General features: G+C 38.6%; 1 protein-coding gene across 3 annotated transcripts; it reads right to left on the bottom strand.

Annotated features, from left to right (window-relative positions):
• Nucleotides 1–4,536: 4,536 nt before the first annotated feature.
• LOC121510354 (putative defense protein 3) lies at nucleotides 4,537–9,853 on the bottom strand. Of its 3 annotated transcripts, none has more exons than XM_041788360.1 (6): nucleotides 9,748–9,849; nucleotides 8,215–8,328; nucleotides 5,654–5,766; nucleotides 5,320–5,429; nucleotides 5,141–5,205; nucleotides 4,537–4,677 (listed from the first exon to the last, which is right to left on the bottom strand). In XM_041788360.1, exons 2-6 carry the CDS (start codon nucleotides 8,312–8,314, stop codon nucleotides 4,559–4,561), a joined length of 507 nt encoding a protein of 168 aa, XP_041644294.1. In that variant the 5' UTR covers nucleotides 8,315–8,328; nucleotides 9,748–9,849; the 3' UTR covers nucleotides 4,537–4,558. The 3 variants fall into 3 exon arrangements, with proteins under 3 accessions (XP_041644294.1, XP_041644293.1, XP_041644295.1); XM_041788359.1 differs by having other exon boundaries at nucleotides 8,215–8,317; nucleotides 9,748–9,843; XM_041788361.1 differs by lacking the exon at nucleotides 8,215–8,328 and having other exon boundaries at nucleotides 9,748–9,853.
• Nucleotides 9,854–15,481: the final 5,628 nt, after the last annotated feature.

Below are 15,481 nucleotides of genomic sequence, written 5' to 3'. Positions count from 1 at the left end.
GTTACTTGTGATGCTTTTGCTTTATTATTTGTACTGACTTCAGAAAGAGGATCTTACGTCCTGTTTGGATAAAAACCAATTTATTTTGAAAGAAAAGAAGGAACTTCTGGCTGATTGGAACTAACAATATTTGCTTTACCAGGGAAAAAGAATGCTTTGAATTAAAAAGTAAATGTAATTAGCTGAAGGGAACAGACAAAGGTGAGATGTTTGATATTATGATGACTTTTGACTTGTCCACTGAGCTTCTGTGAGTTTTTTCAAGTATGTAATACGATTAAAGGCACGTTTTCCATCACTGTAAGAGCAATTAGACAATATGCACAATGATTGTGCATCTGGTCCTCTTTGAGATGACTAAATTTATAGAAATGATTATTTCATTAGCCTCCATACAGGAGAGCAAACAGGGACAAGATGATCACTTTGCTTTTTATGGTGCTGAACATGTTGGTGAAAGGAGATGAAGAGAGGGAGGGAGGTGAAGAATGCAGAGCTTACTCAGAGATGTCATCTAAGCCCCTACAGCAAAGGGATAGCCTTAATCTGCACACTGTGCATGCATGTGGATCACTGTTTGATCTGCCTGGAATAAGACTATATAAAAATCTACATGTATGATGGTCATGGGTGTGTGTATTCCTGGGTGCAGGGATGCCCATATGTGCTTGCCTGTGAGTGTGTATTTCTGCGGTGTATGATGCAGCATACAGTGCAGATGTTTTAAAGGATTACGGCTCTGACAGCCTTGATGACCTAATCACAGTTGCTGTGTTTTTGTTTATACTGTATGTCAGCACAGCAGGGAGACAGATAGAACATGACATCTTTCACTGTATGAACAGCCAGTTTTAATTTGGACATCATTCTCAACCTCTGACCTTTGAAATTTGCAGACTCATTTCTTTCATAACAAATGTGCAATTTCTCAGTGCTTATGTAAACTGAAAAAATGTATTGTTATTATGGGATTTATAAAGCTTGACTTTGAGTGTCTAGCATTATTTAGACTTCTTCTAAATGCTTATTTACTTTCAGGAAAGCATACATGGGATGTTGGATGAAGACATAAGCTGGCTGTAGCCTTTACTCTTGGACTGCCTTTGTGGCTCTACTGGCCTGATCAAAACAAGCGAAGCAGAAGCATCTAGAAAATGCAGATAAAAGATAGGAAAACTCATTTATATAATCAAACTGTGAACAACTTTTATTGCAAGAAACAAAGTCATTGAGATCAATCAGTCTGAAAAGAGTAACAAAGACATTTCTAAGGCTTTGGACCCCAGCAACCACAGTGAGAGCCATTATGTACAAAAGGAGGAAACTTGGAACAATGGTGAACCTATTCCAAGAACAGAGGTCTCTACCAGACAATGCTGAAGGAGAATGTCCAGCCATCAGTCAAGCTCAAGCACACTTGAGTTATGCATATGAAACACACCACTCAATCCAATTCTGAATGCCTTTAAAAAAAAAAAAAAATTAAATAAAGGTTTTGGAATGGCCTATTCACAGTCTGGACTGAAATTTGATTGAGATGCTGTTGCATGACCTTAAACAGGCCAGTCATGCTTGAAAACTCGCCAAAGTTTTTTGAATTAAAAAAATTCTGCAAAGAAGAGTGGGCCAAAATTCCTCCACGGTGATATAAAAGACTCATTGCCAGTTATCACAAACCAGTTATTAGGTTTAGGGGGCAATTACTTTTTCACATAGAGCCCAGTAGGTTTGGATTGCTTTTTTTTCTTTAATAAATGAAATTATCGTTGTAAAACTATATTTTGTATTTACTTAAAAGTCTTTGTCTAATATTAAATCTCTTTGATGATCTGAGACATTTGAATGTTAAAGGAAAAAAAAAGAAATCAGGGAGGGGTTCAATACTTTATCACAGTACTACGTGGTTGAAGGGGCTGGAAGGATTCTCTACCCTGTTTTCTCTACAAACTCTGTTTAAATGACCTTGTCTTGATGGAAAAATAAATCACTGTTGTGGTATTCATGGACAATGACCATGGCAAAGGAGGTCAGTATTCCACTTGTCAATGAGTCAATTACTATTGAACTGGCTGGCAGTGCTGGTGTTTAGGTCTGTAGCTTGAATCTCCTGTTTAAAGATGTATCTGACTTTGGGCCAGCAGTGGAAAGAGACTAATTATTATTGAGTGGTACTGGCTGTATGACCAAGGCAGTGTCCTCTAGCATATAAGCCTGCTGAAGATCAATAGTGCATGACAGAGGAAGAAAAAAGTTATCCTAAAGAGTTGAAAGAGGATGAATGAGAGGCAGAGTTCTTAAACTTAAAGACAACTTCAAGACATGGGTTAGTATAGACAAGTATCCTCCACGGCTGAAAAATGAAGCCAGTGCATACAGTTTTAAACTGCAGTTCTTTGACCATCCACTGGAGGCTGGCTCCAAAAGTGAGTCAACCCCCTATTAATACCTTTATTAAAAATCCCAACTTTGTGCCATGTTTAAGACCTGCTGTTGAGAAATCTAAAAGAAATCTCCCAAATGTTGACAGAGGTTTTTTTTTTCTCCATCCTGGACACCTAAACATGGATTAAGTCCTTGGGTACTCACCTGTTTAAATTACACTAAGGCTTAATTTAACATCCCATATAAGGCTTGGTCATGTGAGTGTCAGCTGCAAGCTCTTTGCTTAATGTCATGTGAGTCAGTGAGCTGCAAGGGGTAGTTCGGTATTTTTGAACTGGGTCGAGGTGCTTTTCAGTAGTAAGTTGCCTATCTTAGCCACAGGAGACAACAGTCAACTCAGCACTGTACTGACAAACAAGTAGGAGTGCAGACTATGCTCCAAATATTCCCACAGAGTTAAGGTTAACTACAGTATAAAAAATTATGTTGACAAAGTTTACTTTGTTTATAAATTTGTTTAAAAAAAAACAGCCATCACAATACAGTGTTACACAGATGTTGTTTTCAGACATGACTTTGAGTCATAAAAAACACTCTGACCATGATAGGATCACATCCTGTAAAATAGAGGAACTAGCCTTACTTTAATATATTTTCAGCCTTAATCGTCACCTGTTCACCTGAACAAAAATGTCTTTTCATAAATTAATGTTGGGTTTGTAACCATAAACAGGGGGGCAAATCAAAGGTTTTAAATTCTCCTTGCTTTATTATAAATGGTGCATATTTCAGTCCATGCTGCTCTGGTTCAAAGGGTACTTGTCTGGAGCTGCAGCAACATGTGGTGCAGAGAAATGGAAGTCAAACAGGAAATGTTGAATATGGTTGGTTAGAGCTTTAAATCTAACATGCAATGCATGTCTTAAGCCTCTTTAGTGCCTGCCTGGGTTATTGTTAAGCGACGTGATGGGGATCTGGGTTATAGATCAAACCATGTGGAAAAAACAGGTCATAACATGCTCTTCAATAAATGGAATGAATTTGAGTCGATAACAAACCCCCACAGCAATCACTCCATCTCTATCAATGGTTTGCTCGCTCTGTGCCTCTCTCTTGATCACTCTCTTAACTGAACAATTAAATTAAAGAAAATGGGAATAATTTGATATGACGTGAATTTGGACTCACCAGAATGTTGAGCTACGTCTCATCTTTGTGTACTTCAGAACAATCTATAGCATATAAGCAATACTTTTTTGTGTTTTCTGGACATGCTTGAGGGCTTTTGGATACTGGTCCTCTACATAAAGGAGCACCATTTCCAGTCTTATCAGTGCCAGCAGCATAATCCAAGTTATGTGAAGTCACAAACTGATTGCTGGACATTCATTCAGGATTTTCTGCTAAAAAGAAAATTTGTGGTCCCATCAATTATGGCAAGTCAGGATCCTGAAGCAGCAAAGCAGCCCCAGACCATCACTGACACCACCACGTTTGACTACTGGTATGATGTTCTCTTTATGAAATACTGTTAGTTTTACCCCAGATGTAACAGGACACACACCTTCCAAAAATTTCAACTTTTGTTTCATCAGAATATTTTCCCAAAAGTCCTTGGGATCAAATATATGTTTGGCAAATGTGAGACAAGTTTTTGTGTTCTTTTTGGTCAGCAGTGGTTTTGGCCTTGAACTCTCCCATGGATGCCATTTTTGCCCAGTGTATTTCTTATTGTTAAATCATGAACACTGACCTTAACTGCAGGTCTTCAGATGTTCTGGGTTCTTTTGAGGCCACATAGATGAGTTGACAATGCGTTCCTGGAGTAATTTTGGTTGGCTGGAAACTCCTAGGAAGGTTCACCACTGTTCCAAGTCTACTCCATTTGTGGATAATGGCACTCACCATGGTTTGCTGGAGTCCCAAACCATCATAAATGACTTTTACTTCTTAACCCTTTCAAGACCGATAGATGTGAGTTACTTTGTTTCTCATCTGTTCTTAAATTTCTTTAGATCACAGCATGATGTGTTGCTTTTTTAGATCAGCACATTACTCATTTAAGATGAAGATTAACTGCAGTTGATGCAGAAATGCTTTTGGAAAAAAGGAATTTAAATTTTTGGGGATATACTGCACCAGCACAAGTCAGAGTTAAGAAGATAGCATTGGTGTTTTATTTCAACGCCAGCAGATGAAACATCAGAAAACATGAAATGTGCACAAGAAGAGGATTTTCTTCAGCCATTCGAGTGCTGGCATCTGTGATGGACAGATTGACTCTCTCTGGTTTTCCTGAGAGGAAAAAAAGAGGTATGATTATTAAACTAGGTCTGTCTTAATAATGGTCTTAAAACTCTAGTATGATGCTAAAAATGAAATGTTGTTGATGCATTTTTTTAACCACAGCAACAAAAATAGGAGTCTTTGGTTGTTCTTTATTATATACAAAATGGTTGTACTTTATTAAAAAAATGCACCCGAACTCCTAAATGAGGTCTAAATTGCAGATACATTGTAATATTTCATTAACATTCCCAGTGCATTTAGTGTTCATGTGTGGAAGTTTGCTTTTCATTTTAATGGATTAATTTCTCTCTTAAGTAATTTCCGTATAAAATGCATGTACATTTTTTTACTTCTTCACTCAAAACTATGTTTTATTAAACAATATTAAATCTTAAACATATGGCACCATAAAGTCTATCTAAAGACTATCCTCCTTTTGAAAATGGTTCTTTTATGCTGCTGTACAAACCTCTCATCAGAGTCATAGACCTCACACCGATCCAATAGACGGCTCTCTGCTGAGCCACTGTGGCCCTGAGAAGGATGGATTTGAAAATCAGCCACAATTACAGACTTTAATGTGTTAAAACTTTATATTTAAGTATGTTCATGTTAAAGTGATCATAGAATAAAAATATTTAGCTTTACACAAAGTAGATAGGGCCTGCAGAGTTGGGTGGTATCCAGCTGTATACTGTGGTGTTGCCCTTCGGGTTGGTGTTGGAATGAGTCACAGCACCAGCTGGGTTTCCTGCACACTGCAAACATGAAGCACAGTTTCATGCAAACATGAAACTGCTGTAGGAGTGACTCGTTCACATAATAAAACCATTGTGATAAACACATGCTGAAAATACAAAGAATTTAGCTGTAATATGTGTGCAACTTTCTCTTTTTTGAGGACTTTACATCCTCATAATGCATTTGATATCACTTCTTTACAACTATTTTTCAAACTCAAACGGAAACAGTGGAGAGTCACCTGGAGAAACTTTGTGTCTGGTGGAGGCAGCTGCCAGCTTCCCAGAGCATTAGTGCTGCCGAACATCCGAGCCTCCAGAAGGACTCCTCTGTAGTCTGGTCCTCTGACTGTCACTGCAGGGAAAAAAGAAAAATCACACTAATGATAATTTCATACTCATCTTATTTTACTTAGTTAAAGATCATTGCAAAGTTTAACTCTAGACTGTTGTTGAAAACAAAAAAAATCAGACAGAAGACATGTTTATTTTACCCTTCATGCTTGATAACAAAGTAAATGACTTCAGGAAGTTTGAAAAAGATGTTCTGATTAAAAATGTACAGGACCACACAATTAATCAAAATTTCAAGAAGTGGTCTGGCTGAAGACCAAACATCTCAGACGCCCCCTCTTGCAGACCACTACTGTGAGATGTCGCCTCTGTCAGAAAGGAAATGACGTAAACTGCTGGTAAAACATTTTAGTTTTGAGATTTTTTTAAATTCAACTTTATTCATAAACAAGGTCTTGGCTGTTAAACTAATGAAATACGCACATTGAAAAAATTACAGACTAAGCAACATTTCATAAATAAATCAGAATAAAGGTCAGAGGTCTAAAGCAGTGGGGTTCAGCTGATCAAGTATCAAGATCCACCACCACCTCCTTAAGGGAAAACACAACCCAAATTTAGGGCAAAATTTTAAACACTCAAACTTATTTAATGAAAAATGTGGCAGTTTGGATCCCAAAAGGAACACAACATAATAATTGAACAATGAGACAGGACTAACAAGAATGTTTAAAAAGCACATAGTTACAGAAGGACATGCATGCATCTTATCTTACTCCATTTTAAAAGATAGTATGAACAGCATGAACAAAGAAAGCTTGAAACCAACAGTTCCGAATTTAAATCCAGCAAATTAATTTTGTCTTCTTATTCTGAATATTATTCTTGTGTTGGTTTTTTTAGACAACTAATTGTAGCTGTTTTTTTACCTTCACATATTTCGACTGTCATCTGCAGTCTTCCTCAGAAGCATCAGCTGACCGCTGTGACGTGTCCGTATACACTATATTGCCAAAAGTATTTGCTCACCTACCTTGACTCGCATATGAACTTGAGTGACATCCATTCTTAATCCATAGGGTTTAATATGACGTTGGTCCACGCTTTGCAGCTATAACAGCTTCAACTCTTCTGGGAAGGCTTTCCACAAGGTTGAGGAGTGTGTTTATGGGAATTTTTGACCATTCTTCCAGAAGTGCATTTGTGAGGTCACACACTGATGTTGGATGAGAAGGCCTGGCTCTCAGTCTCCGCTCTAATTCATCCCAAAGTGTTCTATTAAGTAGCGGTCAGGACTCTGTGCAGACCAGTCAAGTTCATCCACACCAAACTCTCTCATCCATGTCTTTATGGACCTTGCTTTGTGCACTGGTGCACAGTCATGCTGGAACAGGAAGGGGCCATCTCCTTTGCTCCCACAAAGTTGGGAGTATGGAACTGTCCAAAATCTCTTGGTATGCTGAAGCATTCAGAGTTCCTTTCACTGGAACTAAGAGGCCAAGCCCAGCTCCTGAAAAACAATCCCACACCATAATCTCCCCTCCACCAAACTTTACACTTGGCACAATGCAGTCAGACAAGTACCCTTCTCCTGGCAACCACCAAACCCAGACTAGTCCATCAGATTCCCAGATGGAGAAGCACCGTTCGCCACTCCAGAGAACGCGTCTCCACTGCTCTAGAGTCCAGTGGCGGCATGCTTTACACCACTGCATCCTACGCTTTGCATTGCACTTGGTGATGTATGGCTTGGATGCAGCTGCTCGGCCATGGAAACCCATTCCATGAAGCTCTCTACACACTGTTCTTGAGCTAATCTGAAGACCACATGAAGTTTGGAGGTCTGTAGCGATTGACTGCAGAAAGTTGGCGACCTCTTCGCACTATGCTCCTCAGCATCCACTGACCCTGCTCTGTCGTTTTACGTGGCTCACCACTTTGTGGCTGGGTTGCTGTCGTTTCCAATCACTTCCACTGTGTTATAATAACACTGACAGTTGACTGTGGAATAGTTAGGAGTGAGGAAATTTCATGACTGGACTTGTTGCACAGGTGGCATCCTATCACAGTACCACGCTGGAATTCAATGAGCTCCTGAGAGCGACCCATTCTTTCACAAATGTTTTTGCAGAAACAGTATGCATGCCTAGGTGCTTGATTTTATACACCTGTGGCCATGGAAGTGATTGGAACACCTGATTTCAATTATTTGAGTGAGTGAATACTTTTGGCAATCTAGAGTATGTCCTGTGTCCTGATGACAGTCGAAACATGTCAAGGTAAAAAAAAACATCTCCTACATTTGTCTGAGAAAAAGAAAGTTTTCAGCTGCAAAGACAACAGCACATATTTTGAATATAAAGGCCCATTACTCCTCAGAAGTGGGAGAATATCAATATCAACTTCTTAACAAAAAGTCCACCTGTAAATAAATCCTAAAATATAATTTCAGTGCAAAGTAACAACCTTTCAGTTTCTATTCTATTGCTGTTTGATATGGATCTCTCACCTGTAATAGGCTGTCCCGGCTCAAACGTCCTGCTGTCTGTGACAATGGTATAAGGGACTGGAAGAGGCTGAGGCTGCACCCCTGAGTGGCGAGGCATCATATCCTCACAGGCACCCGTAGGAGCACCAGAGGGATAACCATGAACATAACAGAGAACTTTAAGTATAACCAATAAAGGCAACAACAGATCCATGGAGGCAAACAACAAGCTGCAGCAGTGTAAGAGAAAATGTCACACTATGGAGGTCAGAGCAGATTTTAAAACCTGCAAATGCTGAGTCACACAAGCAAAACATTCAAATTGTCTACAGTCTAACCACTGCATTCATGTGCAGCAGCACATGATGGGATAATTCGGTGATATTTATGCATTTCAGAGCAGAGCAAAGATCCATATCCCTCCTTCATTGTTAGAGGAAGTTGAAAACATGTAGAAGGATGGTCACATGGTCATAACAGAGCTCCACTCTTCAAGCTCTCTCTGCGTGTGCCATCAAAACAGTCTAAAAACAACTTGCTCTGTCAATCCAGATTTCTTATTTTGACAGCATTTTTCTGATCTAAGTGTGAAAATAAGAGAATAATTTGACTTGACAGGTTAGTTGCAGGCGACTGTCAGAGGGAGACACAATGAGGAGACTTTGTGCCAAAAATGTCAAAGATCACCTCCAGATCGGGCTAATTTTGTCAACGGAAACTTCGTGTTAGCCTTGGAGACACATTTCTCCAAAAAACAAGTGCTCTAGCATTCATTAATGTTAATTGATTAGGTGTTTGTTATAAGCGCCTAACAAACACCTCTTGGTGAAACTCAGTCATATCATCAGTGATGTATCCTGGGATCATTGGGTGTCATTATACACCCTCCCTCAGGTGACCCAGCTGAGGTTTATCAGACCCCGCTTGTGTCTGAGAAGCTGGTGTCCACGGATCACCCGGCTTGATTGACGCCTTTTCTGCAGTGTCTGTAAAGTTCCTGATGGCTCTTCTGTTATTCAGCCCCTGCATCAGCATTCCCTGGCCAACTCCTCTCTTGACTCTCTTCCTCTCAAGATCCATCTGGTCTTCCCAGAGAACAGTCAACTCCAGCAGGACCACTTGCCTTGTTGTATCTGACACCAGAACTAAGTGTGGCCTGAGTGTCACTATGATGTTTTCTGGGAGCTTGAGATGTCTCCCGAGGTTGAACATCAGTCTCGCCAAAACTTATCTTTTCTTTGCTTCTCTTAGAATTATTTTGCCAGATGTTGAATCAGGCCTGCATCATACCGGCTGTGCTCTAGATAAGTTTTATAACCGACCCAGTGCTTTCAGTAATCAGCAGCTGTCTGTTGTATTAAGGTTCAGTTGTCTAGCTCCATGGCGGTCCTTGCCTTGCAGCATTACTCTCTCACGCTTATGCTGTGTAATGTGTATGTACGGCGGGTGTCAGGCGTCAGGTGTCAACATAGGTGTCAGGTTTCAGGTAAAACTCAAAAGGGAAGGAACCCAATGCAGATAAACTAAGGAAGATTTAATTTCAAACAAACTTACTTGAAACTAAATCACCGGAAACAAAAATCAAAGTCTATGAAACAAACAAAATCCAAGGAGGCACGAGGGAAGCATGAGGAGTACAGGCATGGTGAAGACATCAAATGAACCGACACGGACACAGGGAGACACAGAGACTAAATACACTGAGAGTGATTGCACTATGGGAGACAGGTGTGGATAATGAGACACAGGTGAAACTGGTGAGGATAATCAAAGTGGAGGGAAACTCAGGCAGGAAGCAAAACTGGAATCACACACAAGGGAAGGCAACTACAAAGTAAAACAGGAAACATGGAACCTTACACAAGAAGCACACGAGGACTGAATGACAAAGCTAAACACTAGAAGCTGAACAAAGGAAACACAGGAGGATACAAAAAACCAAACACACGGAGGGAAACTAAAACACAGGGAGAAAAACTGAACATGAAACACAGGGAGTAATTCAAAACATGGAATAACTAAACAAGAAGCACAGGAAGTAACTAAACATGAAACACAGGGAATGTAAACCTAAACAAGAAATACAGAGAATACTAAACATGAAACACGAGGAGTAAAACTAGACATGAAACAAGGAGTGAACTAGACAGAAAACACAGGGAATAAACTAAACATGGAATAACTAAACAAGAAGCACAGGGAATAAACCACACAAGAAACACAGGGAGTAAAACTAAACATGAGACACAGGAATTAACTAAACATGAAACAGGGAATGTAAAACTAACATGAAGCAGGGAATTACCAAACATGAAACATTAGGAGTAAAACTAGACATGAAACAAGGAATAAACTAGAATTATACAACTAGGAAACCTAAATACAAAATAAAACTAGAAACATGGAAATCACAGAATAAACAAAGGAAAATGCAAGGGATCAAGAACTAAACACAGGAAATACACTAGAAAAACTCATAACCTAACAAATCAGAACCTGGATCATGACAATAGGTGCCATAGGTGTCACCTCTATGCTGGAATGGTTATTGTGCATAAACTTCAAAAATACCAAAATATCCCTTCAAGCTTCTTTTACTACCTCGGATGACAGATCATGGGTGGAATGATGTTCTCCCACCAATCTCCCTCCATGTGTTTCATATTGCATACAAGGGGTAAAAGCTGCAGATATCCCACCTTTTACTGGCAATATATAACAGCTCTACCTATGCATCACATATTCCAGATGAAATAAGAGACATATATAGTATGGCTGAGCAGTATCTTTTTATAAACATGATTCCCCCTGTGATCATGGGTTAGATTTTCATAACATCATGACATAAGTCAGCCTGCTGAGACCCCTACATTCATTTTACGAGTAAAAATCTAATTTCAGTTGATCTTAAACATCTCCTGAGTCTCTGATTTATCTCCAGACGAGGTTTTGAAAGAGGAATTCCAATTCATTGCCGTGTGTAATCTTTGTGCCTAAAGGATTACAGTGAGCTGCAACAAGACATGATTGTGTCCCTTAAACTTGTATAATCTGTTGTTTCTAAAAAAGGATTCATTAAATGACCAGTGCAACGGATATTAGAGGAAAAAATGTCTCTTGTGAAGATTTAAACTTTAATGTACACTTATATCACAGAACAGACAAAAGCGGAAATCTGTCTGTTCATCCGGTAATTTACATTTCCTCTCATGTGAATGCAAAATGTACATAATTTATTTGACATGAAAAAGAACAAGTGGTGTGACCTTAACTCTCAAAGACACCCTGAAACCACCACACTCTAGTTTCACCTGCTCTAGATGAGATTTTTCAGCTCAGTGGGCTGGGTTCTTTCAACACCGACCAGCATTTAGTCTAAATTAGAAGCTTTTTAGTCTTTTTAAGTGCTTTGACTTCTATATACAACTGTAGCAGTTAACCAGATGGTTACTGAATCATTGATATGGTTCGTGCTAACTAATTAATTTCTCTAGCACTGTCACACTATAGGGTACTGTTTTCTATTTAAAGACTTATTCAATTAAGTATTTATGAGCAAACTATGTAAATTCCACTGCCAGGGGGTTCTCAATCAAAACAATAACAAAACATGACAAGTAGAGACCAGTGCTCCACAAATGTTCTGAACTTGGACAAAAAATGTTGGTGTACTGTAGATGTACCTTAAAGGTTGTTTTTAATCATGTGATCCTGAATGCCTGAAGTAAAGAACAGCAGCTATTATGAATTGGAACGGTGAGAAGTTAGTACTTTAAAGCTCAAAATTGACCTGTAAACTGCAATAATAATCAGAAAATTTCTACATACAGTGCTTAACCAATTTATTAGACCGCCTGTCATATTTGTCTCAAAGACCATCCAGCATCATGAAGCACTTTAATGCGGACTCTTCCACGTTTTACCATTTTGCACAGGAATGAGGGATTTCAAACTGAATTCACCCAAATTTGAGCTGGCTCCCTGGGCTTCTCTGAGAAGTCAGAAATCAATCAAGCATAACATTCAACCACTAAAACTCATTTTTCTGTTCAGGAATGCAAATAAATAACTATAATTTGACATATTAATCAAGAAATATTAATGTGCTTTACTATTTTTTCAGTTTTTTGTAAATCAGTAAATTTGAAAATTCATGTATAACAATAATAATTATATTTTAGCATTAAAAATATCATTTGGGTCAAAGAGCTTCTACATATTGGTGTATTAACCATTGCAGAAACATAAAAAATGATTTTGGTAATTACCAATGCTGTTAATTTAGGGCCGCTGTGGCATAAACCTTACTTTGGTTAGGGCTAGGGTGGTCTAATAAATTTGTTAAGCACTGAACATGAAGTAAGTTCCCTGTACTTTACAAAGAATTGATTTTTTTCCACAGTTTAACTGATTTACCTGCCGTGGTGGTGGTCAGTATAGCAAATCTCTCAGTCCTTGTCCTAACCCTAACCCTCCTGCACACCTCTTAGCTTTTAGCATTGTCGAGCCAGATAAAGGGAAATGAGTCTTGAGGAGTCTTGTACTGAGCTAAGAGGCTAGCTGAGCTCCTTAACATATTAAAAATCCTCATTTTGTCACAAACAATGAAAGGGTGATGTACTTTGAACCAAATAGACTTTATGGGGTGAGCGACTGAATAATGATGTGGTGCTCACAAACAAGCTTGCGCTACAAAACGACTCTTTTATGTGAACCACAGAAGCCAGCTCCAGTTAAAGTGCCAGTTTCCTTTCCTCCATTTTTTGTCATTATCTAATCCACATTTAAAAAGCCAAACTGTTACCAAATGAAGAGCTGTTTGGGAGCCACACAACCAGTGCTCCTGAGTGAGTCAGATTATCTGGATCTCTTAAAAGAGATGGATCTCCCGTCACAACATCAGAAGGCCGGAGCAGTACAGGATTAAAGGCTGACTACATGCAGAACTGGCCTATAATCTCATACCTGACCTGCCTCATTCCACAGAATTTGAAACAAAACATTACATTACTAGTTTCAACAAAACAGTAATCTGAGTTCTAAGTATCTGTTCTCTTTACGTTAAGATTCTTGTTGCATTGCTCTTTGGGAAGATTTTGGTCTTCTCTCAAGAAACCTGATCTGTATTGGGCAATCTTTTGTTTTTTAAATGGACAGTATCTGTGGGGAAAATTACATGAACAGGCCATCCCTACCTTATATTTTGCTTGGTGCACATTAGTTCATCTTTCACCTCTTGTAATTCCATGCATACATTTCTCAGAATCACCAGTGAAAAGTAGGCCAAATCAGTGGAAACAATCAAACGCATCTGACAGGCGTAACTAATGACCTCCCTTCCTACCATAAAATACAGTATTATCTTTGAGTGTGATGAACAGGAGGAATACAAATCCAACAGAATATCACCTTGTTTGGTAACGCACTTACAACAGATTATGTGAGCAAGGACTGAAAGGAAAACACACAAGGTCAAACAACTGTGCCTGCGATTTCCATCCATGTCGTCCGTTTAAAGGCTGGTGCTCCCACCTATTTTCAGTTTCAGGTTGGTTCTTTTATTTAGTGCACAGCTTTTGCCAGCAATTTAGATGGTTCTGATAATAACTAATACCAAATTACCCTGGTGACATTGTCATATTGTACCGGTGACGTCCTTAGAAACCAAGACAGAGATAAGCTGCAGCTCAGCGGTGACATCATGTAGCCCCTGTTAAATAAAGCACATACATGACACATAACATGAAGAGAGGTCAAAGATTCTTCACATCGATGCAGGGTTCAGCAGAAGAGATTCTGGGGTCTTGCTTTACACCCACCACACTCCAGCATCCAACTGCAGGCTCTGGCAAGTGGGTCAAGATTTCATAACTTCTCAAATTCTGCTGGACAAATCTGAGAAATTTAAGGTTGGAACCAAGACAGCAAACACAAACTATACAGTGCTGCTGAAGTAAATGTGTTTAACCACCACTGAAGTTCAGTGAAAATTATCAGAGGGAGTTTTGTTTTGTGACACATTAATGCTATAACCATTATTTTTGCCCTTTGAAATATTATTAAAAGTTAGTATGAGATGTATGAAGAGCAAAAAAATAATAATAGTATAAAATAGAAAGAATACATTTTACAGAAAAAAATGACATTTTTTTTTATTTTGAAGTTGTAAATTTATCAGAAGCCAAACTTAAGATATATTAGTTTATACAGTCATACTTTAATGGTAAAAAAAAAGTTAAAATCTGTCTTTATAAAATGGAGAATTCCAGCTTTAGAAAGTCATACATTTATGCCATTATGAAGTTGAAACAGTGGTCCCATAAAACCCAGTTTTCAGAAATGTCTCTACTAGGTCCAGATGGCAATGATTAGCTGATGAGTCCGAGCTAAAATCAAAAGTACTTACATGTTGCTTAGTCTCGGTAACAGTATCATTTAATTGGGCTCTCAACTACAGGACTTGTGCATAGAAAACTGCGTCATCTGGTATGACCTTCTTCCATGCAGTGGGTAATTTTTGACTAAATAATCCCCAAAATTCTAAATTTTGGCTCTCAATAATGTTTGACACTCTAAAACCTGAAACTTTTTTTCTTGGAGAAAAAAAAAAATTTAGAATTTCGTTCTTCTAGAGTTGTCTCAATATGCTGTAGGATAGATGTTCAGACCTGGTTTCAGTTTTACAAATTTCAGTGATAAAATCCTGCAAATAATCCCTGGTATCTAAGAGATTTATTAAAGTTGATTCACATAGTTTAAGATTTGGGTATCATTTGGGATTTTTCCAATACCAGCGATGAATCTGTATTTTTTAAACGGTGCCTAAATCACCTTCAGCTTTTGTCTCACCTGGACTTATCGCCTTAGAAATCTTCTAAAACATCAACACTGTGGTGCACAGTCAAGCTTTAAAATGTGTACTGCAGTAATGTCAGTTGAATTTTTTTTAAAGCTTTGGGACTATAAATAAAATGGGACAAAAAACAAATAGATATTTAAACTCAAATATTTTTATGTGTGACACATGGTAAATAATGAAAAAAAATGTGTTCACTGTAAATAAATGGAGTTTACCTGCTTAATTTTCTTAATTTGTGCAAATAACTTACTCACTTACTCAAATTGCATGTACGCAAGAGCCCAAAAGGTGCAAGTAAGAAGGGGCTCTCTCCTCCCATTCAGTCAGTTGTCAACAAACATACAAACATGTCAAGTAGTGAAGGACATATTAGCTCGCAGAACGGGGCTATGCTAACTTGGGCAGCCATGGTGCTAACTTGGTAGTGGC

The sequence above is a fragment of the Cheilinus undulatus genome, linkage group 5, assembly GCF_018320785.1.
Source record: "Cheilinus undulatus linkage group 5, ASM1832078v1, whole genome shotgun sequence".
NCBI lineage: Eukaryota > Metazoa > Chordata > Actinopteri > Labriformes > Labridae > Cheilinus > Cheilinus undulatus.
This window is presented reverse-complemented; position numbering and strand designations above follow the sequence as displayed.

Excerpts from the sequence above, each read along its gene's own strand:
- LOC121510354 (XM_041788360.1), bottom strand. The coding sequence starts at position 8,314 with ATGATGCCTCGCCACTCAGGGGTGCAGCCTCAGCCTCTTCCAGTCCCT. Across the intron at positions 5,430-5,653 it reads CAGACACAAAGTTTCTCCAG|TGTGCAGGAAACCCAGCTGG; the intron begins GTGACTCTCCAC and ends TCATGTTTGCAG. Across the intron at positions 5,206-5,319 it reads GCAGGCCCTATCTACTTTGT|GGCCACAGTGGCTCAGCAGA; the intron begins GTAAAGCTAAAT and ends CATCCTTCTCAG.